At 39.4% G+C, this 22,639-nt stretch overlaps 1 protein-coding gene across 1 annotated transcript; it reads left to right on the forward strand.

The window, feature by feature from the left end:
• Nucleotides 1–647: 647 nt before the first annotated feature.
• On the forward strand, nucleotides 648–19,260 carry mtmr6 (myotubularin related protein 6). Its single transcript, XM_061713052.1, has 15 exons — nucleotides 648–817; nucleotides 3,275–3,406; nucleotides 7,116–7,278; nucleotides 7,542–7,699; nucleotides 8,431–8,559; nucleotides 9,347–9,481; nucleotides 11,143–11,275; nucleotides 11,359–11,468; nucleotides 11,580–11,705; nucleotides 11,836–11,885; nucleotides 12,318–12,411; nucleotides 12,495–12,601; nucleotides 13,526–13,660; nucleotides 13,774–13,900; nucleotides 15,677–19,260. The coding sequence occupies exons 1-15, from the start codon at nucleotides 794–796 to the stop codon at nucleotides 16,025–16,027; spliced, it is 1,974 nt and encodes a 657-aa protein (XP_061569036.1). The 5' UTR covers nucleotides 648–793; the 3' UTR covers nucleotides 16,028–19,260.
• The last annotated feature ends 3,379 nt before the right edge of the window (nucleotides 19,261–22,639 follow it).

A 22,639-nucleotide genomic window follows, 5' to 3' on the forward strand; every position in this document is an offset into this window, starting at 1 on the left:
CTGCCCAGCATTACGCACCGATGGCTGCTGTTATTGTGGCAAGGAGGCGACATCGCCAAAATCAAAGAATACGCAGAGAGAGAGTCTTTATTCTGCTGCATGCTATTTTAAAAATGGTTGCACAAGTTTTATTAAAGGCCACTTTTTTAAAAACTTTTTCGCCTTATATCTTGCCACCTTATTTTAACCTCATCTGCCGTTCTTTTTGTCTTACCAACTGCATTTATTCTATCGCAGATTTTCTCCCATATTGCGTTTCTTTTGGTAATGTTTAAATTTCTTTGCTGTAGTTCATGAATGTGTTTATTTGCATCTTCCACTAATATCTCTAACTCCAACTCGTCAAATTTCATTTTGCGCTTGCAATCCTGCTTTCCATCCAGACTCTCCATGGCGCAAACCGTAAGACACGCAACACCTTGGTGAGGTTTGCACCTGTTATCAATTGCGCAAGCATTCTTAGTTGCTCACCCGCAAAACACACAACAACAGCACGTGCAAACTTTTTCAGTGCACACGCAATTTAGTACTCTTTATTTAGGATCTTAGTAAATCAGGCCCTAATTCTGATAAAACCGGTTATTTCAACAATACCAACTTTTATTTTGAAAAGCCATTATATTCCGCGTGTACCTGATTGACAGTAACTTTACACCGATGGAGTGAAATAATTGACAATAAACACATATCGCGTAGCAGGAGAAAGTGAGGTTGGTCGGAGCAGCCTTGGGGTCACCGTGTCTTCAATGATAGAGTTATAAAGCTCCGTTTAAGCTCGAGCTGCCGTAGGAGAATGGAGCACATCCGGACGCCGAAGGTAGCTAACTCCTGCTAGCTGCAGTCAGCAAATTCGGCCTCGCCTGGGTTTCAATGTAGTTTTTTTTGTTTGTCATTTCTTCTGTTGTTTTTGTTTTGTACTGCTTGTGTGTCTCCTGTCGGAATTAGACTAGATATTAGTAGTTAGATCTGTCTCTGGAGGCTGGCAGGTGTCGCAGCCTCAAGTGTCAGACATGAAGCCTGATTTATGGTTCCGCGTTAAATCGACGGCGTACGGTGCGCGTCGCCGCGTGCCTTACGCCGTATGCGCTGCGTATGTGCAACGCGGAACCATAAATCAACGTGACGCGCATCAATGAGGTGTTTGTTTCTCCATGTCTGCGCCTCCTCGCTTCCATCAGATGACCTGCTCGCCATGTTATTGATTTGGTTTTCGTTACTTTGCCAAGTCAGAGAGCGAATCAGGTATGAAGGAAGACACGAGAGGAGATCAAGCTGCATCCAGCCCTGTGGCGCATTGGCAGGCCTGCCAGGGCTGTGCAGGGCACATTTGGTGGCGTTTTATTTAATTATTTAATGTGGGCTTGCAATTTATTCATCAGGCCAGTTGGTACAACAGTATAAAGTTTTTTCCCCCTCTCTTTCATCCATTTATTACTGAAATAAGTTGCAGGAGATCAGGCTCAGAGCAAGAGCCCACCCCACACCAGACAGATGTTTGCTGCATTACAGCCTTGGCTGTGACAAGCCTGTCCTCCCACTGTAGTTGTTACTTTTTAAAAGGCTGCTGCCAGACATACAAAAAGAAGAATAACTGCTTTAATTGTATGTTTTAAAATGATCCCTTTTAGTTTAGAGATATCAAAATACCTCGAAATTATTTTTAAATATCAAAATATATTGATTGTATTATTATGCAATTTTATATAACCTTGTTTTTAATTTCTAGCACTCCCCTTCTATTCCCCTCTCCCCTCAAAGTGCTTATGCTCTTTGTTCAGGCTGCATTTGCAAATAAGAATTTGTTCTTAAATTGTTTGTCTGGGTAAATAAAGGTTAAATAAAAAACATGGAATGGAATTATGCCATATAAAGAAAGCAGAAAATCAAACGGCATTTGACTATCGCAATCCCTTTCAATAATTAGGGGGGGGGGTCCTTGGTTTGATGTAAAGTAGTCAAACATGAGCTTTTTTCAAACACAAAATGGTGACAAGTTCTTTTATAGCGTGTGGACTTTTGTGAGTGTGGATATTGTAAAAGGTTTCGTAATGTTGGGCAACAGTGTGGCCCAATTTTTGAGGCTTGAAGATAATCTTTTTTTAAACAATTATGAGGTATCATGTTAAGCATTGGATACAAATAATGATATATTACCTGCAGACTGGGTGTGTCCGCACTGGGACAGGTCATATCTGTTGTTTGCTGAGACTGGAATAGGAGAACATGATTGCACCTCCACTAAATGACACTTTATGTGTTGTCTTTATGTAAAAACTATGACATTTTAAAGCAATATCGTTAGTTCTTTATTTAAAGACTTATAAATAATAGAGTAGTTAGATAACATCATTATTGGCACTTTACAAAGAATAAGGTTGCATTATCAACTTTGCAAAGAGACTTTCTCTCTTGTGCTCCGATCTCATAAACTCACTCCTTCACTCTCTCACTCCCATGACTTCCTGTATGTTCAAAGATGTCAACTTATGAAAGACTTGTAGCCATCAGGTTTTTGGGACACAGAGACAGGTTTGGTCCTTGCATCATATCTGTGAACAACAGGAAAAGGACAAGAAGGAAGAGAATATCTGATTCAGCACAAGAAGAGGTGGTGTAATAAATCTTGGATTTGGACTATCAGGGCAGATTCAACAGCCACTTTTCCCTTCACCACTGACAGTAGTACATTTTATTAAAATGCATATCAGAGGTGGGTAAAATATGGCAGGCTCCACGTCATAGATGCAAAGTCCACGTCCAATATTTCCCAGAAGTGTCTCTAAATATATTTGTGCAATGCATTCCATTTTAACAAGAGAGTAGAGTCATAAACAAGTTGTGTCCATTTAATGTTTTTTCCCCTTGGCAGAAAACCTCCCATGAATTTAAATTAAACAATCTTGCTGAAAAAAACTTTTTGGATATCTACCAGGCCTTAGTCTTTGTTCGGAGTTTTGTTATATGTCTTTTTTTCAATAAATGTTCTGTTAGGCAAGTTGTGTTGACTTACAATAGAAAAGATTTATTACAGCTGTGACATTGTTTTGTAATTCTGATTATTAGGCTATTTTTCCTCTGCATTCGGAAATCATTCGTATTCACAATCCAAAGAACCTGGAGTCCAATAGTAAGAGGCAGGTGGTCAGTTTTATCTCGTGAGCCAAACAGATCCAGTGCCAGTTGCAGCATGTAGCGATTTTCTGTTAGGTGTCCTTCTTGTTACTGCTAGTTCTCCATCGATCAGGATTTGACTCATGTGCATGTGTCTTTGTAGGTGGAGCAGGTGCGGCTGCTGGATCGCTTCAGCAACAAGTCCACAAGTGGTACACTGTACCTCACAGCCACACATCTCATCTTTGTGGAGGGCAGCTCTAACAACTCAGCATCTGCTGGACAGGAGATCTGGGTGAGTGGTTCTGGCAGCAACCCTTCTGCTGATGGTGCATGTCTGCCAGTCCTAAAACAGCTGTAATCCCAGGGAATGCATAGTTGGTATCTGTTCAAACAAAATGTGAGCCAGACAGAAAATAATTAGTTTTAGGATAACTTAGTAGCAGTTGTCCTTCATGTGTATTATAAAGGGAATGCGCATGACGTCACAGATTCGACTTCACAGTGGGTTACGCCCACTGAGTGGCAGAAAGACTGAGTGGCAGCGTAGACTTTCAGTTTGGGCCACCTGAAAACATCTAAAATGGGAAAGAGCTGTTTTGCGATCGACTGTAGGCCTACTCATAGATTTAGCAAGAAATCAGAGTTATCGTTTTACAGACTGCCGAAAAATAAGCTTGAGAAAGACAAATGGATCGCTGCAATTCACAGAAACAACTGGATTCCAGGCACCGAAACGTGAACTTGCAGTTCCCATTTCGTATCAGGTAATGTTGGATTTTTGGGTAGCTAACGTTAAACGGTCAAATCATAAAGTTCGGTGTCCTCATCACTTTAATTTCTACAACAAATCCTGGCTTGAAGTAAGACTTTTGTATGCCTTCAAGCTTTGCTTTGTGTATTTCCCGTGTAGAAAATTAAGTACATAAATATCAGGAAACTGGATTCATGGTCAAAATATTAATGTCCATGGACCACTGGTTCTTGGGGTAACTGTACGGGTCACTGTCAAGTCCAACTGCCTTTAATTTAAGCCGATAATCGGCTGTTATTCCGTCTTCTCCACTAGTTGCAGCTGTTTTTGCCACTCAGTGCGAGTAAGGGGGCTGGTCCAGTGGGGAAGTGACGTCAATGCAGACCCTCTATAGCAGTGTTTCTCAATCCTGGTCCTCGAGTACCACTGTCCTGCATGTTTTAGATGTTACCCTGCTTCAGCACACCGTGATACAAGTACCTGTGTCATCAACAGAACTGTGCAGACCTTGGTGACAAGCTAATTAGGACCTTTAATTAGAATCAGGTGTGTTGGTGCAGGGAAACATCTAAAACATGCAGGACAGTGGTACTCGAGGACCAGGATTGAGAAACACTGATCTATAGCACAGCAATGGCATGAGTTAAATGTGGAATATGAGAATGCATAAACACACATACCTTACAGTGGCAGAAGCTGGTTTACCTAAATGAAGAAGTAAATACAGTACCATACAAAATAGTATTACATAATATTACAGATATGTTTGCAAAAAATAAGTAAAAGTTTTCAGGAAATAAATAAGCTGCAAATGAATGCCATAAGTCCTTCTTCACTATGTGCAATCCATCCCACAAACCTCAGTTTGTGGGACGGATTGCTTGTGTTTCTATCTGATCAGGTGGTCCACCAGAAGGGACAGAGGAGACCGTAGTTCTTGAGGAAGCTTAGGTCCTTCGATGTCTGCAGCAAGATGTTGCACATCATCTACTAGTCTGTCGTGGCGAGTGCAGTATCATCTGCAGTCATTTTTTTGGAGTAACAGCATCAGATCCAGTGACTCACAAAAGCTGAACATAATGATAAAGAGGACTGGTTCTGTTGTGAAGCCTCTAGAGCTGATTGTGAGATAAAAAAGGATGCCTCATAAAATGAAAAACATAATGGACAACACAAAGCATCCTTTTCACAATACAGTGATTCAACAGCAGTGTCTCCAGTCAGGGTCTTCTTCAGATCCTCTGAAACAGAAGGATTTCCTTTAGTGGTCGAAGGGAGATCCTTCCTGCAAACACCTATGATATCCATAATTCTTTTTTTTTCTTTTTTTGCATATTAATTAAGTAATATTTAACTGAATTTAATTGAATTACAATTTCACTGAAACTGGAGCCACAGTAGGACACTGGTACTATTGTTTGCGATCAAAAAGAGAGTGCAATGATGTCTGCAGCCTGAGGAGGGTGTTTGTGTGTGTTGGTAGCTCGTCAAAAAGAAGTGAAACCAAGAGAGAGACGGAGAGAGAGAATATGCACACCTGTGGATAAAGGAAGTATGGTAGAATTTCAAAACTTCAGTAAACAGTTGCAGGAAACCCACTACGGTGTGTATATATACATGTCTGTGAAGTGAATGTGTGTTTTCAGTCTTGATCTGATGGAGTTGCAATTTTGGCACTGGAGGAACTGGATTAACCATCTATGGCAAAGAATGGCTGATATCAAAGAATTCTATATCAAAGAATGGCTGATGGCTGGATTTAATTTTTTATTTTTTTTGCAATTCAGTGTCAGAGAAGTATTTAATAAATAGAATAACTTAAAGCAAGGGATCATTGAGTCTGTAATAAGCCCAGATCTGTCCTCTGAAGGGGGGAATTAATGGGAATTTCTCCAGTGAAAACTGGGTCCAACCTTTGTGAAAAGTAACTTGGGTGCATTATGTACTCAATCTTTCACTAAATTAGAATTTCATTCATATCACCATAATGTATTTGTTCCCATGGTAATTCTACAAATTTCTTTGAACAATTTAACACTATGCAAAAACTCTTAGGGACCCTTAGTCTTGTTTTTTATTGTTGTTTTCTAAATCAAAGTTTAAATGATTGTTTATGTTTATTTTTCAGTCTCTTTATTAAGAAATAAATAATATTTTAGGCAGACTGATTAATTGGTCGAGGAATTAAAGGCCGTAGTTGAATCTGGTCATAGATTAACCCATATCGGTTTTCCTTTAGATTATATCTACACAAAATAAACCACACAGTGTTCAGAACAAAATGACCAAGCAGAAGTTGTGGATTTAGTGTGATCTCCCACAGAATGTATAATAAATTGATTGAAATATACAAATGAATGTCATCATAACTTTAATAACTGCCTAAGACTTTTGCACAGTACTGTATTTCTTCATGTCCATATGCTTAGTGTATCATACTATGTAATGTTTTAAAACCAGAACAATACTGTGCATTGTGAAGAGGTTAGTGTGGGTTTTAAATGGCGTGTGCAGCAAATTGTGGACCCTGACCTCATCCTTGCTGGCCTTCCTGCTTTATCTGCTGAGAAAAGGAAGCACATTTCTTTTTTGATGAATTGGACAAAAATTGTATCCTTCCATATGTGTAGTTTCCTTTGTGTGGCTCTTGTGCAGGATACTGACTGTGTGTCTAATGTGGAGACAGATCTCTGTTGGGCAACAAGAAGGTTTTTCAGAATGTTATAGTACTTCATAAAATATAATACAAAACTTGAATTGAATTGGGGGGCTTTCTCAACAGCTGGTGGGATCAGCGTTTTGATTGTGCATGTGTGCGTTCCTGTTTGTGTCGGTGTGTTTTAATAGTCATTGTAGATGCTGATGAATGTGCATTTTGATGATCTCCTACTGTTTTGGAGCTGGAACTACAGTGATGAATATGATAATGTGCTGCATTTGACCCTCATACCCTCTAAACTTTATGAAATCAACTTCCCTTCACATCGTGCTGTGGAGTTAAGATCATATATACTTAATTGCAACTTATTTTTTAATGATTTTGCTGTTTCGGGTTAGAATCCAGTGATTTATTTTTTACATCCTGCAATAATTTAGATTATTTTGAGGTTTTCAACATGGGGTTTATATACTGCTGAAAGGTAACCTTGGCATAAATCTCTTTTATAGTTTAGTTGTGTTTTCAGTCTTTCTAAGGTGCACAACATAAAATTATAAAATAGTAAACAACTTCTCTTCCTTCGTTTCCAAGATTTTGCATCACCATATTGCCTCTGTGGAGAAGCTCAGTCTGACCACCACAGGCTGTCCTCTGGTCATCCAGTGTCGTAACTTCAGGGTGGTTCATTTTGTGGTTCAGAGAGAAAGAGACTGCCATGACATTTACAGCTCGCTGCTGCATCTTCTGAGGCCAGGTGGGTTTCAACCTCTAAGGTCTGTGCTGTCTGCCTTTTCTTTTTTTCTTTTTTTGTCTTTCGGTCAGAAACATTTGCATCATACTTTTGAATTATCATGGTTCACTTCCCTGTTTAATTTTATTTTTTTTTTGCACTGTATCTAAAATGTAATTTGGCTTTGTGGATTGGTAAAATTATATTGAACTGAATTTAATCAGTCATAATAAAAAATATCTGTCTGTCATTTGAGGCTTCTCTCTTTGGTTTTCTTATTATTGCAGTATGCTACGAGGACCTCTATGCATTCTCTTACAACCCCAAACAAAATGACCAGCAGCGGGAGGAAGGGTGGCAGCTCATCGGCCTGGCAGCCGAGTTTGAGAGGATGGGCGTCCCCTGTGACCAATGGCAGCTCACGGATGTCAACAGAGACTACAAGGTAGATTTAAAGAACGCAGAAGATTGGTTGTCATTTTCATACGTTCTGTTGTATCTTATTTTGCAGTAGTCATACCTACTCAGAGAATTAACAAAAATACCCCCACAAAAATCACATTTTCTCTTTGCGGACCTTTTCCTAATATGCAGACAAAATATTTAGCTTAGTAGGCAAAGCTTAATATCTACTCATGCATCTGTTTCAGCCTAAAAAAAAACCCATAATGGATGAACACAATAGGTCAAAAGGTTTGGGAAGTGGAAGCATTTAAGTCCGATTGAAACAATGTGACCAATCGAAATTAACAAATTTAATTAAACTAGAAAAAATAAAGCAGGCACTGTGCTCAGTAAAGACTGGATATACATCTACTGTATGTGAGCTACACACTGCAGCCGCCACAAAAAGGGCAATAAACTGATTTTTGTCTTATCCTATACGTGGTTACATGTACAGTAGGCACAGTATATGCTTTTTTGTGTTAAGGGCTTTATATTTAATGCCCTCATATTTACAGATTTCCACTAAATATGAGGCATATGAACACTGTGAACTAAAATAACCAAACCCAGGAACAGTTTCTTCTCTCAGGGTGTCACTCTTATTTATCATAATACTGCACAACAATGAGCATTGGCTGCCAATGTCTTTTGTGTCTTTATGTTTGTCTGCGACACTTCTGTTTTCTGTGTGTTTTTTATTTTTCACAAGTTTCATAAACTTCTCCTCAGGTGTGTGAGACATATCCACAGGACCTGTATGTTCCCATCACAGCCAGTAAGCCCATCATTGTGGGGAGCTCCAAGTTCAGAAGCAAAGGACGCTTTCCGGTACTCACTTATTTCTACCAGGAGAAGAAGGTACTTCCAAAACTATGTGTACTACATAAGCAGAGTGCTGTTTTACAGAGATGGTACTTATAGCACCCACTATCCTTCTTGTGGTTTGATTATTGTTGAGATTATATTTTAAACACAATGATATTTTTCACTGTAAATTCCCTCCTATAAGAGGAAGGAAACGGCATCGCAATTTGAAGTGCTAATTAGGACAGTCCTAAAGTATGAAGAGCAGAAAGAACATAAATAGACTGTTATTGTCAAGATTGTATCGAGGATTAATGAGATCTCACTTATGATGACATTTGTGTGGGTGCGTACAAATTTAAGTTTTAACTTTTTGTTTGTGTTAGAGGAAAAGTCAAGGATGACAAAAATAGTTAGGGATTTACAGATTTATGTTTGACAGAGCATCACTTAATTCTACAATGCAAACATTTATCATTTTAATACATGAAGATTATCTGAGATCACTTTCTACAGTAATGGTACTCTTATAAAGCAGAAGCCCTGCCCCCCCATCCTGCATTATGTTGAGCCTTCTTTTGTGTGTCAGATGTGCAACTTGAAAAACCTGACTTTAAATAAACTGTAGTGCAACCTTATGAAGAACCAAGACCGGATCCGTTCATTCAGGCTTGTATGGCTCAAACTGGTTTCTGATGTGTTGTTTGACCGAAACCCAAAACTAAAATGTAACGTTATATTGTAAGTGATGCATGATGCGTGATGTGTGCAGGTAGTAGTAGAAATGTGGGCAGTTTTTGTTTATTTGCTTATCATTTCCATAACTCTGATCCTGTGACAGGCGGCGGTGTGTCGCTGCAGTCAGCCTCTCTCCGGGTTCAGCGCACGATGCCTGGAGGACGAGAGTCTGCTGCAGGCCATCAGCAAGGCCAACCACAACTGCCGGTTCGTTTACGTCATGGATACGAGGCCAAAGGTAAGCTGGTGACATTCAAACGGATAACTAGAATAAATAAATAACTACAAACTGCACATTAAAAATAAAAGGGATTTACCAGGATAACTGCAGCTTACTGTGAAGTTGCAAATAAGGGGATCTCTTGATCTGCAAGCATTTTAACTTCAAAACAAGTTCGGTATGTCACTTTCTGTGATACAGGACATAAAGGAATTAACCTGATTATATGTTCAGTTAAAATATTCAAGATTTTTGCCTTTGCTGAAATTAAAGAAACATCTTTTTTGGTTTATTGTAAGGGGTTAGGGTTATGTCATATGTTTCATATGTTTCATTCTTTTAGGACCAGACAGCACACATAAGTGAGGAATAATCTTTAAAGCCTAACAAGTAATTCAATAAAAAGAGAAATGAAACCAGTCAGCTGACCTTGCGGCCAAGTGTCCAACCCTGCATCTGTAAACACTCATTATTCCACAAGATGAAGGCATGTGAATACAAGTATGTGGTGCATCATTGTACGATGACTCAGATTTACTTCAGTTAGTTTAAAATAATGTGGTCTGGCTGTTAGGATGTCCTCTTCTGGCATTCCCAATAATTCGATATATACGGAGAATCCGCCCCTTCACATGTTCTCTCCCTCTGCTGCTTTTGTACAACACCTCGACCTCTGTTTTGCAGCAATTGTCATAGCCATGACACTGCAGCACCAGAGTTTCTGAAATAAACATGTCAGTAAATATTGACTTAATGTTGGGAATTTCCTATATGTTTTAAAGGTATTGTGACATCATTTTTAACATGCTTTTAACACTATTAAAAGTCTTGGCCAACATCCCTCAAATGTGTCTAAAAGAGTGTAACAAGAAAAACTTCACTCTAGTACTCTTTTCCTGGCTTTTTATTACAGTGTTTTTTTGCGCCGTGAAAAATGCTTCCTTTTCCCCCTTTCCTGTCAATCATTGCTCCGCTCCTCCTCCAAACCTCCTCCTCCTCCAGCCATACGCTCACAGCGGCGTCACAGCCGGGAGCGACAGGCGAAGCATGCACGGAAAAGCAGGAGGGCGAACCACAGCAAACAATCATAAAAATAAAGGCATGTAAATAAAGTGTCCCCTTATCTTAAGTCCAGTCAGTGGCCGCGGGTCTTCTTAGCAGTTTTCCTCCGCTGATGAGAACAGAAGAGGCTCTAAACAGCTCCGTGTTAAGCCTGATTTATGGTTCCGCGTTAAATCGACGCAGAGCCTACGCCGTAGGGTTCAGCGTATGGTGCGCGTCGCCGCGTAACCCTACGCCGTAGGCTCTGCGTCGGTGTAACGCGGAACCATAAATCAGCCTTTATGGTGCACTGGAGAGGAGAGGAGGCAGGGAGCTGGGTGGAGGGGGCGGTGATTTAGCGGGCCGTTACGTAACGGCCCGCCAGCAAACCAGGTGCGCCGTTTTTGCACAGTTATGCGGAAAATCCCAGAAAGCACACAATACACTGAATGTTAAAAGTTCGTTGTTTTTTGGGTGTAATTGATGTCAAGACACCCAACAAAACACAAAAAATCAAGAAAAATGTGTTTTTCATGTCACAATCCCTTTAAGAACTGCCTAATTCCAGTTCAACAACTCAATCCTGTTTTAATGTTTTTTAAAAATGTGTTTTTATTTGTCTTTCTCTCTTCTCACAGTTGAATGCTATGGCTAATCGAGCAGCAGGCAAAGGCTACGAAAATGAGGACAACTATTCCAACATCCGCTTCCAGTTCGTTGGGATAGAGAACATCCATGTAATGAGGGCTAGCCTGCAAAAAATGCTAGAAGGTGCTGCTGCACACATCGGTACATGCTTTACAAACTGCTCTTTTAAACACGATAACTGATCTGTAACTACTCTAATCTCTCAGTGATTGGTGCCCGCTCTCTTTCCATGAGTGACTACCTGGTGGGACTAGAAGGGAGTGGCTGGCTGCGGCATATTAAGGCTGTAGTCGATGCAGCTATCTTTCTAACCAAGGTAATTCTTTGTCTTCTTCTCATGCACATCGGTTCATCTCCAATTGCCCTCATGCACATTAACTGTCAAGAATTGTTTTTCCTCTGCTGTCTGTTGACTTTTGTCCTCCAGGCGGTGACAGTGGAAGGAGCCAGTGTGTTGGTTCACTGTTCAGATGGATGGGACAGAACAGCCCAAGTCTGCTCTCTGGGGGCGCTGCTCATGGACCCCTACTACCGCACCATCAAAGGCTTCATGGTACAAGCACCAAACAGATGCACATGCATATGTTAATGCTGAGATGAGTGTCAGCCTAATTCCCCAGTGTATGTCTGTGTGTGTGTGTCTCGTGCTTCTGAACTTTGTTTCACACTTGTTTGTCTTCTAGGTACTGATAGAGAAGGACTGGATCTCCTTTGGTCACAAGTTTGCAGACAGGTGTGGTTCAACTCTCTTGAGCATGATGTAGCCGGCCAAAGAGGAAAAGTTCAATTTAACTCACATAACTCATCGAGTCATGTTGCAAATTATCCTAAAGTTTAAATCAACTGCTCCCTTGTAAAACTCTGCAGATTTACCAATGAAATTCTAACAAAATCCCTCAACGCTCCATCAGTGCTCCATGTATAAGGGGATTGCCTTGCGACAATTCATTGCAGACATCTTTACAATTTAAGATAATGACAGCTCGAGTGGTTGCAGAACACATGTTGGAAAAACTGCGATGGAAATGTGTGTCTGGATCTTCAGTTTGAGCAAGATTTTGCCATTACATTTACCCCAATTTCAGTGTACATTTAATTACTTGTGTACTAGATTAGCTATTTAAGTTATTATTTTTGATTGCATGTTTCAATTATTTACCTAAAGGTGCGACCAGTTGGACGGGGATCCCAAAGAGGTGTCTCCAATCTTCACTCAGTTCCTGGAGTGCGTCTGGCAGCTGTCTGAGCAGTTCCCACAGGTATGTGAGAGGATCACATCTCTTCCATGCAGTGGGATGTGTTTGGTTGCATTTATTTATGAGAATGATATTGCTCTCTTTAGGCTTTTGAGTTCAGCGAGTGGTTCCTGCTACAGATCCACGAGCACGTCCACTCCTGTCAATATGGAAACTTCCTCGGCAACAACGAGAGGCAGAGAGAGGCGTTACAGTAAGTTCAACACATGCGGGTTGCTGGTAATTGCTCACTATTCATTTTTGGGCACTTATAACTTTTGATTAGTTGTTGTTCTGAGTAGGAAGCATCAATGTGTTGAACCACGCTAAAATAAAAAAACCAAAACAGCTCATTCTTACAGTTCAGTGAGGACGAATAAGAAGCCAAACAAACAGTAATTCAATATTACCCCATCTGGTCTCATTACTGTTCAGCTTGCAGCACATGATGTAAAACAAAAGAAAAATTTCCAAAAAACACATATGGGTTCCACTAACTTCATATTTACCAGGAAAAAAAACATAACTTTCAATCAGATTGTATTTCTCTGTGAGCATGAATATGTATTGAATTTGGAAGCAAGATGGAAACATTTCTGCTTTAGTTGCAAGACTTCTGTGTGTAAAAGTGAGTCTAAAGCTTTCTTCAGATTGCAGGCAAATCAGATTTATATTTTAAACAAAATCTTTGCAAGTGGTCAGCTCAGATTTGCGTGTTCAAACTGCTTGTACACACGCTTCCAACTTCAGAGGATTGATTACTGTTAAAAAGGTGACAGATACTATATAGCTGTAATGGCATTACAGCAGTAGGATCCTTCAGATTTTGTTCTGCATAGAGGCTTAATCCCAAAAGTATCAGCAGACACATTATTCTTGTTTTCCGCTTGTGATAAGAATTCTGCATAGCACTTTCTTTTTGTGGATCATGTGCTCCATTTGTAATTCCATTATATTTTTGCTGCCTTCTATTCATTATTTGTTTGTTTTTTTCCAAGACTTTTGGGAGCTTCAATAACTGGTCTAGTTAAACACATGGACTCACTGCCTGTTTATAAGCGTCTTCAAATCATAAATTTGACCTTGAGTCACGATCGTTTTGCTGCACCTGGACCTTGCGTGTTTTTATTTGTTCCAGGCTGAGAGAGCGGACTCACTCGCTCTGGGCATATCTAATGAGTGAAAAGCAGAACTACTTGAATCCATTCTACAACCCTGCGTACTCTGAGGAGCATCCTGTCCTGGAGCCGTCCACCTTGCCTTATCATTTCAGGTCAGTACAAGACCTGTCTGCTGCTGCTACATTATACATTTTTCTTTTATTTTGACCCAGTGTTATTTTTCACAAAATGTTTACCTCTTTTTTTTTTTTTTCACACTTTCAAGGTTCTGGAGGAACATGTACCACCAGTTCGACAGATCCATGCACCCACGACAGTCTATCCTCAAAACCATTCTTACCCTGAAGGAGAACAGTCGCAAAGCAGAGAGCACACTGGAAGCACTTGAGACTGTGAGTGGCTTTCTCATTATGTACACAAGCCTGTAATATATTAGCATGCAAAGGTCGGGGTATCTTATGTCAACATTTCTGATTTCACCAATAGCTGTTTTGTTGGATGAGCATCTTGTTTTTAAACTTAATGAACTTACAGATTGGAGGTTGCACTGAAAGTGCTGCATTTCACTGTCGATACTGGCTTATTGAAATGTTTACTGTGGCAATGTCTCGTGACTGAATCACACCTATGCAGTTACAGAGTTGTACCTTTTTTTTTCCCCCCAAAATACTGAAAGTGCATTAGTTCGGTTTGTGTAGATGTTAATTTACAAACTTCTGATGAAGAATTTTTCTGGTGAAGATGTAGGAAAGGCCCTTCCTTCAGTTTAAATATCCATTTCAACCTATTCTGGGTTATGGAGTGGCAGCAGGGGATGGACACTATCCCAGCAGTCACTGGATGAGAGCCAGGGTACAAACAAGGAGACACGCTGAGATAAAACAACCATGCACACTCCTTGCTACTATCAATTCGGTATCAACTGATTGTGGCATGCATTTTTGTGGCTGGTGAAAGGAAGCCAATTCACACAGCATCTCAAATAAGATGCGAGCTCCACAAAGAAATACCCAAGTCGTGATTTGAGTAAAGAAGCTTCTAGTTTGAGGCTGCAGCGCTGAGCCGCACTGTTCTGCCACAGCCAGCACAATCTGCCAAATCTTCCTGAGGATCTTTACAGTCCAGAGGGTTTGATTTGCTTTTCTTTTTTGGTAATTCCATTAAATGATTTTAGTCCAAACCTTTCATTAGCTTCCATTTTTTCCGTTAGCAGCTATTCTATGATCACATTGCAGTCTACAGTCCTTATAGTTTTAACATGTTTTGTGACTGTAGAGCTAGTCCAGGGGTCGGCAACCCAAAATGTTGAAAGAGCCATATTGGACCAAAAACACAAAAAACAAATATGTCTGGAGCCACAAAAAATGAAAAGTCTTGTATAAGTCTTAGAATGAAGGCAACACATCCTGCATGTATCTATATTAGTTATAACTGGGGGAGGATTTTTTTTTTCATTATGCACTTCGAGAAAAAAGTTGAAATGAAAAGTCAAAATTTCGTGAAAAAAGTCGAAATGTCGAGAAAAAAGTCAAAATTTCGAAAGAAAAGTTGAAATGTCGAGATTAATCTTGAAGTACAATCTCGAGAAAAAAGTCGAAATGTCGAGAAAAAAGTAGAAATGTTGAGAAAAAGTCAAAATGTCAAGAAAAAAGTCAAAATTTCGAGAAAAAAGTCGAAATGTAAAAAAGGAAGAAAAAAAGAAAAAAAGGGAAAAAAAGAAGAAAAAAGAAAAAATGAGAAAAAAAAAGAAAAAAAGGTCAAACATTTTTGAAAAAGCTCCAGGGAGCCACTAGGGCTGCGCTAAAGAGCCGCATGCGGCTCTAGAGCCACGGGTTGCCGACCCCTGAGCTAGTCGGTAGGAAATTGTGTTTAATTACTTTTGGGACATGGCTTGAGGAACTCAAACTGTATTCAAAATATTTGTGGAAGCAGTGGTTAAAAAAAAAAGCAGCTTCATCTAAAGAAATTACTTGTTAAAATGACTTTTCTGAATCTTTTAAGTGGTTGCCCTAATTTACTGTTCATTCACATGGCAAATGTATTTTGATTTACCTAATATGTATTCACATTGTATTCTATACAGTCTACAATTCTTTCTCACCACTTTTTATTGTAAAAATTTGAAAGTGGTCCAAAAGTATCTGAATGATCCTGATTTCTGTATTCAGAGGCTCCAACAAGTTGGTGGGACCCCCGTTGCAACAAGCGACCCCCCTGCACATCCTCCCACCAGAGACCAGCGCTCCCACCCCCTGCCACCACGCCCCGACTCCCTCATCCTGGGGGCGCCCGTCAACCACAAAGAAGTGCAGCGTCACGAGCAGGAGGACGGGCAGGACGAGGTGGGCGAGGAGGCCTTAGAGAGCACAGACACCGAGCGGACAGTAGAGGGCAGCAGCGGTACAGACAGCAGGAAGCAGAGCTACGGAGAACTTGAAGGAAAGTACAACAATGAACTGGCCAAAGAAGAGCCAGCTGTGGTCAGTCTGGAGTACGGCGTTGCACGTATGACCTGCTAAAACCAAACAGAGGGATTGCGGGACACTGAGTGATGGGCGTGGATGAATGAGAGGGGTACTGAAAGAAAGTGTGGGTTTGTGGAAGCTGTATGTTCTGTAAATGATTGCGTGCTGATTATGTAATGGTCCTGAATGGGCCCGAATGGGTGAAGTTTGTATGTCTGTATAGTCTAAATGTATGGAAAACTTCATTGTTATGTCATATGCACCTATAGTGAAAAAGCTTGTTTTTTTTTTTAATGAATGTTGTAAAGCACTATAGAAATCTCATGAACAGAATAAGATAATAAATTCATCAATAAAACAGCATCTTGTAATTTGTTCAGTTACAAAATGCAATTTTAAAGGGCCTGGCCTAGATAATATCCACAGCCATTTCCCCTCATAAAAATCTCAGGGGAAAATTACATTTTCTGGCACTGGAAATCTTTAATTTCATCCCAAGGCTGGAGGCCAATCTAATCTAATGTAGTTGAGCTGATTTAGTGCGGATCTGGCTGATTGGAAAAAAATAGGACATGGCAGTTTACTTAATGGAAGATGGCACAGTAAATCATGTACCAAAAATTAGGCTGAACTTTTTACTACATCTGACTTAGTGATGTTTGGTTGATTCCTCAAGTCATTTTCAAACTCTCAGGCATGGTACTTTGCAACATTTAAACAAATGAATGTGTACAATCCTAACTATCAAGTTTAATTTTAGTTGATGTTGATAATCATACAATCTGTTTTGGTTTTCCATCTTTTATAATTAGCATTTCTTTCCTTTCTTATAGTTTCACAATCTTACATAAATCAAGGTTGTGACTAAAACATGTTTTGTATGCATAGAAATATAATAAATAAAAGATCCTTGAATTGCAGTGAGAACTAGTATTAGGTAAATACAACCTCATCCAAGCAAGAATGTTTTTACACTTTTTATGGTGCCATTCTTTAAATAACAAAAATGAAGCATCACTTAATGCACACGTTCAATAGCTGTGGATCCATCTGTAGCAGCACTGTTTGACAGTTTCTCACATTGTTATGGAGGAATTCAGGCCCATTCCTCTGTAATGTTGCTTCTTTTACTGATTTTTTTTGTTCTTTTTATTGGAGTAAATTAGCTGGGATGTCAACTGCCTTGAAAGCTTTGCACTTGTGAATAATTTTTCTCACTACTGAACATTGATCTCCAAAATTTTGGAAATGGTATTATGTCCCTTTCACAACTGGTATGCAGCTACAGAATTGCTTCTCTGAAATCATTTCATATGTCTTGCCCTCTTGGCATAGCGTCAGTACATATCTAAATGCCCCAGAGCAGCAAACTACCTAAACCTTTTTTTTGCTTTTGTTGAATAAATTACGGCATGGTAAGAAAAAAAAAGAAAAAAGTTATATAGAATGTCTGTCAGTCATCAATCATTTAAGCCTGTTTTCATTTTTTTCCCCATTGATTAGATTATCTGATTTACTAATGTGAGCTGATCCTCAAATCCATTGATCGTATCCGTCTACCATGTCAGTGACCTATTACTTACAACGGTTGATCCTGATCTGCGGTAAATGGAAAAGATACAGTACATCAACGAACAGGCTGGCTGGGTTTTATGACGCTGTCAGGTCCAACAATAAATGGGCTTTCAGATACTAGAACATGGGCATGTGGTGGTGATGTAGAAAGATCCATCATGCTTCCAACTTTTCTACTCAAAAAAGTAGTCAATATTTGTCAACCACTGTCTGGAAAGTTTTCCCCGCTTAGCAACAAATGCTCAACATGGGCACTATTCACCCCGGAGCATTTCTGCCCCTGTGCTGCTGCCCACACCCCAAGATAAGTCCAGTACATTTTTCACTCTTTTGAAAAGCCCAATAACCCTAAAAGATTTACATGTTATCAATGATTTCAGTTGAAACTGGTCTAGAAAATATTTACATATGTGGATAGATATAAAACCTGATGGCAGTTAACCGTTTTGGAGCTCCACATAAGCACGAACTTCAGTTGGCAAAAGAGGATTTTACATTTTGACCCAAATCTACATCAGATATTATTCTATTCATGGAACAGCAGTGTGACACTTATTAAAAAAAAAAAAATCTGTTACATTTACTGAGGAGGCTCTGGGGTCTGTGAGATGTTACTTTGGCCCACACGATCACGTTTATTCATGAGCCAGACTATGTATTTTGGCTCCGTCTGTGATGGTCTTATTTGTAAAGGCCGTAGTGGTGCTGTGGTAATTCCAGACTAATGTTGTAACATTACTTCATATCAGAGCTCAGAAGGGATTAAACCTGCATGGGATTAGATCTACTGTACAAAAAATAAATATTTTTTTCAGTGAAAAAACAGTAAAATGTAAGACTTGTATGACGTCAGGGTTTACAACAGCAGATATTAAACTACTCGTGTGTTTGATTCAGCCAGTGTGCCACTAAATACTTTATGGACTTTGAGTTGCAACAGCAGGGAAATACTTCCTTCTCAAACACCATTTGCTTAACCCACTTTGCAGGCTGCGGGAATAAATGGAGGTTTGTGCTTGTACACATAGTCACACAGCAGCGTGACAAAGTGAAGTTGAGTCTTTGACAAAACAGGGCCTGTGAGCAAATAAGCAAGTCACTGTTCATTTGTAGCAATTTGGCGTTAAAATAGATTTTTAGTGCAGTTTCTTGCAGTGTGACAGATGCTGTTTTACAATCTTCTGTACTGATGACAAAAATTCCCAAAATAAAAAAAAAGATTTTCTCCCCCCCATCCGGTTTTTATTTTTTAATCAACTGAAATTAGTCTTAATTAATTACTGAAATGTGTTAAGGAATATGTAATATGTATTATGTACAAATAAACGTAATTTATCATCTATACTATTTTGCTAATTCAATGTACTTTTTTATGGTATCGATAGACTGATTTGTAAGGTTAATTCAACTCTAACACTTTATGTTCCCTGCTAGAAAAGTCTTCCTGTAGCCTACTTGTGCATATTAGCTTCCATTAAACATTGAGAAGCCTCTTTGAGAGACAGCGTGCCGAGGACTCTCCCAGATCTCTGAATCATTCAGATAAGAGCTGCATACTATGATGGTAGAACACGCCCTAGACAAGGCAGGGGCGCTGTACTTACACTGACCAAAAGTGGATCCGGTATTCTTGCAAAATGTCTAAATGCTGCTAATATGCAATCCTGATGATTTTTGTTCTTTTTGAAAAAAAAAAAGAATTAACATTGCAATTCCAACATTGCTTATAATAAAATTACTTCTAATGTATCTGAGTGAATATGTGCTATTTTTGAGCAGAGTTCTGAATCAATGGCGACACATTAGTAGATGTACAAAACTGTGATTCTACAAAGTTTTTCACTTTTTCCACTGCCATTCTTTGTCACATGACCAATTTGCAGATTTAAACATTGTATTGTTCTCTAAGTGTGGTGCTGCTGCAATGCTTGCATCAAGAACATAGGCATCCATAAAAGAAAGCCTACCCTCTTTCAATTCTTGCGGCTTGAATATATAACTCCATAATAACTGCCTTACAATTAGGTGAATGTAATAGATACACTAGACATGATGTTCTATAAAAACAAAAGCTTGAGCAGTTTGCCTCTGGAGTATTTAGGTATGTGTTAAAACAATGCCAAAGAGGATAAACAATAGGAATAATCTTTGAAGCAGCTATTGCCCTCCATCTGTCCGGGAGGGGTTAAAAGGCGATTTTTAAACTATATGGGATCCATCATTGCAGAGAAAAAAAACAATTCACGGGTGAAACCTACAGTATCAAGACAATTGCCAATCTTCCTAGCAGTGGACATTCCAGGAAGGTTGTGCCATGGTTAGTGAATCTGAGACTCACCGAAGAAAAAAAAAGGATAAACAAGTAAGACTTGTTTGAGAAGGCTTCTTTTCTTTTAAAAGCAAATGACTGAGATTGGAAACAGATTACACCGGCTCAAGGTGATTATTCACACATATTTTGCATCTTGTTAGAACATGAGCAACAAGACCAAACCAGCATGATTTGTTTACTGTAACAGAATTTTCATGGAAAAAATCTTCTTTTTTTAAAAAAAGAAAGAAGAATGTAGCTGCATAACTTATGTTTGTTAAATTAAATCATCCCACAATCCAAAAACATGCATAGTAGGTTATATTGATGATTCTAAATTGCCCATATGTGTGAGTGTGAGTATGTCTGCTTGTTTGTCTCTATATGTGGCCCTGTGATGGACTGGTGACCTGTCCAGGGTGTAACCCCTGCCTCTCGCCTGAAATGACCTGGGATAGACTCCAGCAGACCCCCGTGACCCTGCAAACTATAAAGCAGGTATAGATAATGCATGGATGGAAGTTACATCATAGCACACCACAAGATTTACGGAAAAACACTTCACAGCATATACAATTAAGACACCAGACACACTAATAATCCGGCACAGTGCTGGAGATTTAAGGATTCGGGCTCATTTTCACCCACAAGATATATACCTTTTAGTCTATAATGAACTCTTCTGTGTACCTAAGAAATGGAATATGACTCTACCAGTTCAACAACTAAAGCTTGGTAAGAATGCATTCATTCAAAAGGACAATGGCCTCAGTGGATATCTACAGAATATCTACTGGTTGAAAGAGAATGTAATCCACGTGTTGCTATGGCCCATTAGTCCAGGCGTCAAATTGTCTGAGGGACCATCAAAAGGATGAGGGTGTCGTCAAGCATCAATGAAATGAAGCAAGGTTGTCATGGATGTGAAATCTCGTTCTGGAGACCAAAACTGTAAACAGGCTGTAAATGTGTTTATTTCTGCTGCAAAGTTGGACACTTTCATATGTGAGAGTCAATAGCCCCTTTTACATGGGCAGATACTCCGTGTTTAACACGCGGATCCAGCGCGTCGTGTCTGCAACTAAAACAGAATTATCTTACAAAATTCAGTATTATAAAAGGGCCCCATAATTGTTGTGATTTTCATCAGTTTCATGGTGTTATTTTAATGCATACTTCCTTGGTAAAAAAAAAAAAAACAGATGAAAAACAGAAAGAAAACACATAGAAACATCTCAGCTTTTGGAACTTGGAAGTGTTTGGTGAGCCTGTGCTTAGACAGATTAATAAAAATCTGTACCACTCCCTGTAAGAAACAAGAGGGCTCAGGCGGTAATCCTGAGGGGTTTAATATTGCCCTCACAAACATAAGTGTGTGAGCAGACGCACTCTAACACACTCACGCAGAATAGATTAGTTTAATCCAGATCTTGAAGACCCTCAATCTTCAAACAACCTGGCCAATGGGACCCCTGCTGAGGGTGAGGATGAATGAATGTGTGATGTGATTTGTGGGGCAGTTTAATCTGCTCCTGTACAACAACGCCTTGCACATTTCAACGGACTGATTAGGCACACCCTTGCTTTATTTTTATGAGTCTACAAGACACCACCTGTTCAACATGAGAGAAGTTTATAGCTTTACACCTGTAGATTGTTCTCTCCTTTGAAACCACAAATGTACATACAGTTTGTTAAACAAAGGTGTAATAAAGCATTACCTTGCCTGAAGTATACACATCACATAAAAGCATTCAATGACTCAAGAAACTAGGCGGTGGCTGTATGCAGGCAGTTAGGCAGTTTTAATTTTATCTATTACATTTGAATTTCTGGATAAAAAAAAGGCAGTTGAGAGCTGGTTATCAAAGAGGCAGACTGCTTTCTGTAGGTGCTGACTCGAAATGTTCATCTTAATATATTGGCTTTACTCTAATCTAATCTAATAAAACTGATGCTGAAATACCAAAGTAGGTTGAACAGACAAATGATAAGGTGCTGTTGAGACATAGTGGTATTTACTATTGGCACCAGTCACAACCTCAGGACAATCTGCTAATTAAAGTAGGAGGGCAGGGACACATCCTTTAATAAATCAAAATGATTGGATCAGACTGGCAAGGGGGGTGAATAATTTGCAAAAGGAACAGCTTCTAAACAGCCATTTATTTACTTAAAAATTATTTTCATATCTGGAATATGTTACCTAGTATTGGTTGTTCAGTTTTATTTTCAATACAAGCAGCTCAAAGTCTTTTCTATAACAAAGATCTTAATAAGAAATGTTCTAGGTTTAACATTTCATCAACTGCTATTTGCATGCGTATGCAAACACAGATGAACTGTATGAAAGAGCAACAGAGTGTGAGATGCAGAGAGAGAAAATGTCCTCTAACTGTCCCACTTAGTGCTAAGCTTCACTCAGGGGGCTGAAATGGGAACCTTATTAGGGTGGGTGGGGGGGGTTGTGATAATAGGGTGTGTGCACTCCTTCTGTTGCATGCATGTGCCTGCCTTAGAAAAACAGAAAAATGAACAACTGAAGAGAGCACATGATGCATTTTCCAAAACCCAAACTGGCAGACCTGGCTCCATACCCACTAAAAGCTCATTGGCTATACTATCTTTCACATGAAGAGGTTATCATTAAACCATATTACTTCCCCTCAAAATCTATACAAACACAGCCCCTTAAAAAATACACTATATATTTTATAGATGCAGGACGGTTAAAGATAATGTCCTTGACATGCATTGTTATGTCCTTGCTTTAATAATTT

The sequence above is a fragment of the Cololabis saira genome, chromosome 22 (assembly GCF_033807715.1).
Source record: "Cololabis saira isolate AMF1-May2022 chromosome 22, fColSai1.1, whole genome shotgun sequence".
Taxonomy (NCBI): domain Eukaryota; kingdom Metazoa; phylum Chordata; class Actinopteri; order Beloniformes; family Belonidae; genus Cololabis; species Cololabis saira.

Excerpts from the sequence above, each read along its gene's own strand:
- mtmr6 (XM_061713052.1), top strand. The coding sequence starts at position 794 with ATGGAGCACATCCGGACGCCGAAG. Across the intron at positions 11,886-12,317 it reads GGTCACAAGTTTGCAGACAG|GTGCGACCAGTTGGACGGGG; the intron begins GTGTGGTTCAAC and ends ATTTACCTAAAG. Across the intron at positions 13,661-13,773 it reads ACCTTGCCTTATCATTTCAG|GTTCTGGAGGAACATGTACC; the intron begins GTCAGTACAAGA and ends CACACTTTCAAG.